Source organism: Seriola lalandi, unplaced genomic scaffold, assembly GCF_002814215.2.
Source record: "Seriola lalandi dorsalis isolate HSWRI2012SDOR001 ecotype SW California unplaced genomic scaffold, Sedor1 jcf7180002054907, whole genome shotgun sequence".
Classification (NCBI taxonomy): Eukaryota; Metazoa; Chordata; class Actinopteri; order Carangiformes; family Carangidae; genus Seriola; species Seriola lalandi.
The window spans coordinates 407,342-417,311 of record NW_019525459.1 but is presented as its reverse complement, the minus strand read 5'-3'; the positions used below and the strand labels follow the sequence as shown (position 1 = coordinate 417,311).

General features: G+C 38.8%; 2 protein-coding genes across 2 annotated transcripts; one reads left to right on the top strand and one right to left on the bottom strand.

Moving 5' to 3' along the window:
- The first annotated feature begins 343 nt into the window (after positions 1–343).
- LOC111672971 (perforin-1-like) lies at positions 344–5,753 on the top strand. The gene is made up of 9 exons (XM_087169693.1): positions 344–660; positions 771–850; positions 945–990; positions 1,318–1,460; positions 1,566–1,704; positions 2,054–2,134; positions 2,760–3,253; positions 4,300–4,393; positions 4,907–5,753. The coding sequence occupies exons 1-9, from the start codon at positions 391–393 to the stop codon at positions 5,117–5,119; spliced, it is 1,560 nt and encodes a 519-aa protein (XP_087025819.1). The 5' UTR covers positions 344–390; the 3' UTR covers positions 5,120–5,753.
- Positions 5,754–7,349: 1,596 nt separating this feature from the next.
- Positions 7,350–8,944, bottom strand: LOC111672936 (perforin-1-like). Its single transcript, XM_023430527.2, has 3 exons — positions 8,936–8,944; positions 8,744–8,837; positions 7,350–7,949 (listed from the first exon to the last, which is right to left on the bottom strand). Exons 2-3 carry the CDS (start codon positions 8,825–8,827, stop codon positions 7,737–7,739), a joined length of 297 nt encoding a protein of 98 aa, XP_023286295.1. The 5' UTR covers positions 8,828–8,837; positions 8,936–8,944; the 3' UTR covers positions 7,350–7,736.
- Between the last annotated feature and the right edge of the window lie 1,026 nt (positions 8,945–9,970).

Here is a 9,970-nt window from a genome sequence, read left to right as displayed (position 1 = left end):
ATTAACCGTCAGTATACACACAATTTCTTTTTCTCAATATAGAATATTTAGTATTTAATATACAATATTTAAAGTATACAAGGGAAACTGCTTTTTAAACTGCATGAATACTACAACTTACCACAAGGCAAGATGAACTTCAGACAGTAACAAAAGTAATAGCACCATCAAATTAAACATACTGTGGTAAACTGTTGCAAGATATCAAACCAAACCAACCAAAGTACATAATAGAAGAGGTGAAGTGACATTTCATCCCACAACATGGTAAGGGAACAACAAACATTTGTAGTTCTTGTTATCTTCATTTATAATCACAAACAGCTGAAATTACACTCTTGCTCTCTCTGTCTTTGTCTGAAATATTTCAGCATCTCTTGGAGTCCAGCCATGCTCTTCCTTTCAACTCCGCCCCCTCTCTGCCTGAGTCTCCTCCTCTCTCTGTTGTACCACTCCCCCGTTCTCTCCTGTCAGCCTGGGAACCGCAGCCAGTGCGAGTCCGCTCCCTTTGTACCAGGTTACAACCTGGTGGGGGAGGGTTTTGATGTGGTCACCCTGCAGCGAAAAGGAGCTTACTTGGTCGACGTGAACACTTTCCTCACCCCAAATGGCACCTGTACTCTCTGCTCCAATCCTCTCCAAGGCAACGTGCTGCAGAGAGTAATTTAAATAGTAGATGTGCAACAGTTTTATATTGTACAGCATCTTAAACAGTTTCATGTTACTTTATGTGTGCATGTTAACCATGCTCTTCTCACCTTCATTTTCAGCTGCCAGTCTCTGCAGTGGACTGGCGTGCATTCACCCAATGCAATACCAATATCCACAGCAGTGTTCACACCTCTGCCAGGTACTGTACGGCTTACTTATTACACAGCATTATAATCACTGAGTTGCAAATTCTCCTTTTTAATTGTGATTCTGTCATGTAATTGTATCCACAGCTCACTGATTGATACTTACATGTCCCAGGACAGTCATGACTGGAAGGTAGGAAGACATACAGTGACCAAACCCTAACAGAATAAAATTTACCAAAGCAGTCATTGATCAGTCAGTGATTCTTTCCCTTTTTTCGACTGGTGTGGCAGCTTTTGGAGCATCTTGCTGCCTAGATATAATGCATATTAATGCACTTTATGGCTCAGTAATGCTCTTTTAGATCTATTGTCCTTAATATACTTGATGCTAACAGAATAAGTAATGATATGTTAAACTGAAAGCATTAAAAAAATGATTTTATAAATGACATAACATGGTGACTATAGTTGAACATCAAGCAGCTCTTGAGATTTTATTTTCTATTTCATTTATCAGGTTGGTCTAAATTTAAATAAGTTTTTATCTGCCAGCCTGGAGGTGGGAGGAACACGCTCCGCTGCTTATAACTTTGCTACAGCCAGGGCCAGAGAGGACCGCTACACCTTCAGCACTCACAGGGTCGCCTGTAAGCATTATGGGTAAGGTGTGAAGATCCCTGCATCACCACAGGATGTCTTTTTCAGCGAAGTTTGTTAAAATAATTTCAGATAAGATCATTTTCTTTTCTGTCTCTTCGTGTCTAGATACCGCGTGTCGAACAGACCCCCCCTCAGCTCTGAGTTCATCAAGGATTTGGCCAGGCTGCCAAGGTTGTACAACTCCGCCACAAGGGATCAGTACGAGGAGCTTATACATACCTATGGCACACACTTCATCCGCAAGGTTTACACACACACACACACACACACACACACACACACACGGCATTGGAGGACATTACATTAGAGGACTGACTTACTTACCCTAACCCCCTAACGCATGCCTTAACTTCAAAGTAAAAGTAACTTTCCCCTGACTTTAAAACAAGTCTTAACCCTAAAATTGAATGATTTATATTATGGGCACTTGATTTTTGTCCCCAAAGGGAAGCCAAGTTCCCACAATCTGAGTGTGAAAAAACAGATTTACGTCCCCACAATATACTGTGTATATATATATACAAATACAAACATACACATATAGACAAACCACAATGATTTCCTCTTCTACTAAATAAACAACTTCTTTTCAGGTCCGCCTTGGGGGGCGACTCCGGCGAGTCACTGCAGCACGTACCTGTTTGTCCACACTGAATGGGTTCTCCTTAAAAGAGGTACACAAAGCAAATTACAGATGTCCGAACGGCTTGTTTTAAGTCTGCATAGATTAAGTGATTGAGCATTTTGACACTTTCACAGTATTTATATAGCTCATAACCTGGACCTGCTTCATGATCAAAAAAGACATGCAAATTTCACTTTCTACAATATATAACCTTTATCTAATCTAATGTAGGACTGTTTGACTTGGAGTCATTTCTATCAACGGCAAATTTCTGTTATAGCTCTTCTCGAACTTGATAAGCATGGAGATGGATGACAACTACAAGCAAATAACACAATGTAGAGCCAAGTGTCTTAGTATGATGTTGAGCCACCATGACCATCAGAATACCTCCAGTGCTCTTTGTCACACATCGTTTAGGTCTCTGAGCTCTAATGGAGAAATTAACAACATTCTTACAAAAGATATTCTGTCACATATTCCGTGTTTGATGATGATGGTGATAAAGTGTGCTGTCTAGCACGCTGATCCAAAATCTTCCATAGGTTTTAAGCTGTGTTGAGTGACTGGTTGAATATGAGGTATTGTATATTGCTGTTCACTGTTCTCAGCATAAAAGCACTATTCAAATTTCTGCTATCAACTGATTATAAATAACCCCCTTTGTCCTGTAGATGCACTCCTGTCTATCACTTGGGGTCTCTGTAGGTCTGGGGGTGGCTGGACTTTCCCATGGCCAACAATCGTGCACCGGATTCCTAAAGAACCAGGGCAAAACCGTCACGCATGACTCTGGTCTCCACCAGCACTTCACAGAGGTGGTGGGAGGCACCAGCTGGACGGGGGAGTTTTCACTCACTCATGAAGACTCCGCCAGCTACAAAAACTGGCTGGAGGCGCTCAAGAATCTCCCTGCTATTGTTGAGTACACCATCAGGCCAATATATAAGCTGGTGCCAAGTTGGACAAAGAAGACAGGTATGAAGGCTGCCATAGAGCAGTACTTAAAAGACAACGCCGTGAGGACCTCACCCAGTGAACCAACCTGTGGGTACAGTTCTAACCTGGCTTACAACTGCTGTCCTAAAACGTCCTCCAGGGGGAATCTAGTCGTGACCATTGTTCGGGCGTGGGATCTGCAAGGAGATCCAATTGGCGTGACTGACGGGTGAGATGTGAGGTCAGGGATGGAGATGTGAAGGTGTTTTGTTGGCTAGCACTGCAAACGTGACACATCACACAGAGGTGGAAATCAGAAATCACCTGCTGATAGGATATAAAGATTCATAGTCAGTGACTTTGTAGTTAGTTCACTTTCACCTAAGCTGTTGCATCCCTGCTCAAATGATCTAAAGTCATCAGTAAGTGAACGCATCACTGTTTAAAAAAGCACATCAATCCATAGAAAAGTAAATGAACGCATCACCGTTAATTTGGCCACAACAGACAGTAACACGTTCAGTTTGTTGCTAGTCCAAGTCATGGAAAGTCCAATAGGCCCATTCAGTAATCCGTCCATGGTCCAAGCAGCTTTGTCCAAATCAGTGGCAAAACAAAAAAACACTAGATCCAGCAGAGACCAGCAGAAGGACGGCAATATGATGCACTTAAGAACATGTATGAAAATAAGCAGTCAATTTGGTGCATTCAGTGGTAGCTAGGTTAATTTGTGTTTCCAGCATTAATATATGTTAACTATAGTTAACTGGCACCTCATGGTGTTTGTATTGTTGATGTCAGATGTCAAGCAAATATCAATAAAAGATACTATGTAAGTATAAATATGTAATTTCTTGTTGCTTTGCATTTGTTGGATATAGTTAACTCATAAATGTTCTTAATGACATTGAATGCAACAACATTTAAATCAATGTGAAACTTTATATGTTAACTGGATGGATTTAATGTACACTTGGGTGCAGAGTCTTTGGTAAGTGTAAGGACAACTAAACAAGATCGAATGTACTGTCATGATAAATTCAAGTTTATTTTTCTTTATATTTATTTCTTTATCTTTCATAGTTCCCATGGGTGATCCTTGTTTAGTCTTCGAGGTTAGATCCCTTAGATTAGTATTGTTTAATACATATAATTAGCTTTTAATGGGGAAGTAATGTCCTGTGTATTACAGCTCAGCTCACAATAGCACCCTCAGACTCCAATTAATTACAAATCAGTCACTAATCATGTAATTTGTTGTTTTTCCTTTCACAGCTATGTTAAGATGTGGTACGGTTCCATCTACCGCAGAACTCATATGATCCAGACAAACTCCCCCTGGTGGAACGCTCGTTACGATCTGGGCATGGTCAGTAAATCTTCTCTTTACACTTCAGCTCAAAAGAACACGAAAGAAAAACCCGAGCCCCATCATTGGGCCTAGTCAGCTGAGGTCTGATGTATTACTTACACTGAACACTTATACTTACCATTTATACCATCTGTGTGTGGCCCTGAGAGCTCAACGCACTGCAACTTAGGAAAACACACGCAAAGATATAAACATGCTGCAAATTCAGAAAACAATGCAAGCTTCAGTGGAAGAACTGAAGTGAGAGAATTAGACTCAAAACAGGAGGGTTGCTTTCCACCACTGGAGACGGCTCTTGGTGAGTAAAGGAATGAAGTTAGATCCTGAACTCAGAACATTTCCTCTGAAAGTATTGATGAAATCCACAAGAAGATCATATCTGTGTGTACAAATGTTAAATAAATTAGACCCACTCTTCTTTCTCAAGACGATTCACAGACCTCAACTCAGTATTTGAAGGGTAATAGTGATTTTAATGTAATTTTGTATTAATGTCTTTTTTTAATGAAGGTGGACACACACTTAAAGTTGGATTTTGAGGTCTGGGACGAGGACGTGATCCATGACGACCGTCTGATATCATGTGATGTGCACGTGCGCCAGGGGACACACGAAGACACCTGCTCCGATTCATTGGGCAAATTTGAGTTCAAGTTTACTCTGACCTGTGACCGTCATCTGACTGGAGACAGGTGTGACCGTTACAAACCATCTCCACAGTGAGAAAAGCATTTTGGGGCCACATTATTCACAAAAACTGCTCACTTTTCTTTGATCAGGTAAAATATCATTTCTGTTGATTACTTGCTTTAAGCGCAATGAACCAGTAACACACAGTGTGCCAGACACACATTTATTTTTCTACTCTTTTAAATCCTTTTAAGGTTCAATCAGGTATTTTTACCATTTAAATTACACGTAAATTCAATCATCATTTTGAAATCGATCATATTTTCCATTAAATGTTTTATATATACTGTTGCAGGTCATAGGAAGCCTAAAAAATACCATTTGTTTCTCTGTTTAAGTATTTAAGGAAACCTTTCAAGTCCTTAATCCTTGACATGCTTTGATTATGGGACTTGTCTCTTAAAAGGACAGCAAGCTATCGATTCGGGTCTATTTACAAACTCTATTTGTCTGGCAAAGAAAACTGAATTATCTGCCTTCTTCTTCAATATCGCCTCTTAAGAAATCTTAAATGTCTTGACGTCATTCAGTAATTCATCTGGTGCAGTGCGGATGATTTAATATATCAGCTGTATTAAATCCAATTCTGTTTCCTCTGTTCTATATACAATATTGTCATGTCAAATGTATGCCTTTGCTGCATCCAATAATAAGCATGGTGTAACAACTGGTGTCCTGTTTTTTTTCTTTTTGAGAACGAATGTAAGTTCTACTTTCAGGAATTTCTTAAAGTAAAGAGTAAAATCTCCTTGATTTGTTTTGGTGAATCATGTTACTGATTTCTATAAAGACAGCTGCATGGTCTGGAGTAATATCACCAATAAGCACATTCAGCAGTGATACTGTATGAGCTGACTTTAAATCAGTTCTCACTGAGAGCGTTCATCTGCAGCACTATGTGAGCCTGCTTTTTATAAGGGAACTAAAAATCAGGTTGTTTTATATTTTTGTATGTTTTACGTACAAAAAAATGTATATATATATATATATATATATATATATATATATATATATATATATATATATATATATATTCTTTTTTCTTTTTTTTTTTACCATGAATACAAACAAATTAAAAAACAGGACAAACCACATTTGCAGTTGATCAAGTTCAACTACTCCCGTGTGCAGGACTCCTCATGTGACCCACCACATGTAAGTGCTGTTACCTGCAGACTGGACAGTGTCGCCACATCCTCGGCTGACACACTCTCCTCATCTCCAGCTCACTGGCGGATTCACACTGCAGGAGTATCAGAGAAACTCTGCTGAGGTCTTAACAGGTATGATCCAATTTTCCATTGAATTATGCTCGTTAATGCATCCAGACCTCCTGAGCTGAAACATTGCTAAATGTCTTAATTGTGGGAATTTGATTAAACACAACTTTATTTAGAAATATGCTCATATGAGGGAAATATGACTGAGGGAACCTCCACAAGACATGACCAGATAACTATAGATAATAGACCTAATGCAGGACCCACCTTACTTTATATTGTACTTTGGCGTTGCACTTAACACATTTGTAACTAATCAAGTGGATAAAACCAGTGGAGATAAGAGTTTTTTGGCTTGCAGGATCTGGGGCATCTGGACAATTTGCCACTTTGCCTGGTTTGTTGTCCAGCCGTGGACAGGAAGTGCTGGAAACCACAACACAATATTGGGCGTGTTTGTGTTTTGCTTCAGCATCACTCAGCTGCTGTCATTTTCCAGTGTAAAATCATTTATAGAGCTGTGTTAGTAGTTTTTTGACCACGTGGGGGCAGAATTGCTCCAACACAAGCTGACAAACCAGCAGTGCTGAGGTATTAGTGCCTTATAAAGTCATTAAACCTCCAAATAACTGATTTTTTTTAAGCATGTAGGTGCTGTAGAAACAAGTTGTGAAAACAACACTAACATCACCTTGTAAGTTGATATTGAGAACTTCAACTTCCAACTGGACAAAGCAGACAACTGCCCCTGGTCACAGGGTTAGGAAACCCCAGGGACCCAAAAAGCCCCAGGTTCACTTTAAATGAAATGGCTGAATTTGAACCATTAAAAAGCTAAATCAATCTTCATCACTGAAGCTTGAATTTGTAGAGGGGCGGTGTGTCCAGTTTTATTTTTTATTTTTATTTATTTATTTTATCTATTTTTATACTATTATTATTTGAATTTGTATTGTGTTCATGTGTCGCCGATATATTATTAAATAACATGTACTTGGACTTACTAATACTCATTAGTTTAAGGAGCTTTAAAAAATACTTAATAAGTTTCAAAAGTTTTTATTGGCTTGAGAAAGACAAGACAAATATAGTAACTCTGATAATGCACAGAAGTCAGCAGAAAGATTTTACAGTTTTGACACATGAATTCAGAAAATAATCAACAGCATCTTTATATGACAAAAGCAGAATCTAAGATTCGAATGTGGCCCCTCCACCCAGTAAACAGGACTACTATCTCTCCAATAATCAAACATGGCTGAACACTAAACTACAACTGATTGTTGTATATTGTTGTTGAAGTTGAGAAACACAAATGATGCTGAATATAGGCTTAAATTACAGAAGTGAATAAGTATTACCAAATCTTTAAAACTGGAAACCGAATGGTGTGACACTCATTTTACTTAAAACCACCCAGAATGCATTGCTCAGTACCGAGATGGTTTGTACTGCTGGCACCTGTCTCCGGTCAGGTGGCGGTCGCAGGTGAGAGTGTACAGGATCTCGATGCCGCCTCTCTTGGCTGGGCAGGTGAATCTGTGCGTCCCCTGCCTCAGGGTCCTTGTACATGACCCCAGACGGTCGTCTCTGCCCCAGTCTTCATCCCAGACTTCAATCTTCAGACCCAAGTGTGTGTCCACCTTCATAAACAAATCAGTGAAAGCTAAATGAAAATAATATCAAAACATAATATATATCCCAGTGTCAGTTTACAAAATGCTTGTTGCCTTTGTTAAATATGTTTTCACAACTAATCACATCAAACCATGAGACAAACATGGCTAGCTGACATCTGATGTTTCTTAAGCGGGAATATACAAAGTACTTTATGAATGAATATTCAGTAACTGAACAGTGTGGAAAGTGGAAAGGCCAAAAGTCCTCACTAAAACCAGGAAAGTGGATCACATCCCTCCAGTTTTCAGAGCTGACCTTCAGATTATCATGTTAGTTTATACAGCACTGAATGGTTTGGGGTCAGATACATTTCTAATCTGTTGCTCTGTTGTGACCCATCCAGACTCCTCATATCATCTGGGACAGGTCAAAGGAAGCAGCATTCAGTTTCTATGCTCTGCAAACCTGGAGCAAACTCCCGGAAAACTCTGCCTCAACTCGCACTTGTTTTAGAAAACTTTTCTGTTTGCTACTGCATTTTAGTTAGACTTTTTAGCTTCGGTATTATTATACACTTAAATCCGATTTAAATGTTCCTTTTATATTGTGTTTTTATGTTATCTTGTGTTTCTTCTCTGTCGTGTGATTGAAAGGTGTTAAACAAATAAATGTATTCTGTCTTTTGCTTGATCACAAACGTAAAATCACTAAATCTCTCGTTTACAAAACAAATTTAATTCCAGTTTTGATTTTAATTTCTTTCACTGTCAGCGCAGAAATCTGGAAGCTGCTGTGTGAGAAGAAGATTAACACTGACCTTGCCCAGATCATAACGTGCGTTCCAGTGAGGGCTGTTTGATCTGATCACACGGGTCTTGCGGTAGATGGAGCCGTACCACATCTTAGCATATCTGTGAAATGGAAACGAAAATACCTGTATCAATATTTGTGTTTGATGCATCACATTCACTGTGCCATCTCTCTGTATCTCGACTTGTTCTCTACGCACCCCTCAGTCCTGCCCCTGTCTCTTATACACATCTTGGATGTCTTGTTTAGATTTAGGTTTTCAGTTCAGAGGAACATGTTCCCCTTATTTTACACTCAGCAGAAGTTTTGTGAACTGATGTCTTGAAACTTCTACAGATAAAACTAAGACTACCTGTGTGGCATGCAAAAATATAGATTTTTGCTGAACAGATAATGAAATAAACAAGTAATTAAAATAATTGATTATTTAAACATGAACATCAACAATCAAATTAAATGTAAAAATTAAACATTAATAGTCCTATACTAATTAATATACTGAAATCATATATATATATACATATATAAAGATATATAAATATATATCTATAGATATATCTATATATCTATAGATATATATACATATATGCATATACACGCACGCACACACACACACACACAAACACACACACACACACACACACACACACACACACACAAAGTGAAAGTGTTTCATACTTTCCAGTCGTTGCTCTCATCATTACTGTGTCTGAGAAGTAGTGAGCTGTGGACACAAAGTACAAAAGTATTAGAATCAAAATATACTAATTAATAAAAGCACTTATTGTGCAGAACAGGCCATTTCACAGTTACAATATTATTGTATTATAATTATTGATGCAAATCACTTTAATGCTGCATCTGGTAAGAGACAAGCTAATTTACTTCATTGGGAAAATATATGTTAGTTAGTTAGTTAGTTAGTTAGTTAGTTTATTGTCCCCAAGGGGAAATTCATTTTCCCAGTTCTGTACACAGAAACGCCGACACGTGCACATTACACATCCTCACACCACGCAACAGTAAACTAAACACATCACGGTGTCAAAGCTCAGTTCTCTTGCTTTCAGCTTCACGTGCATGTTAGAAAATATTGCCTGATCTAGAAAAACCTCAAATATAAAAATGCTCACAACACTGAGTATTTATGATTCTATATCACACAATACCTGACGGAGCTGTGCGTGCTGCCGTACAGATGAACACTGCAGCGGCTGAATGCGCGCCAGTCTAC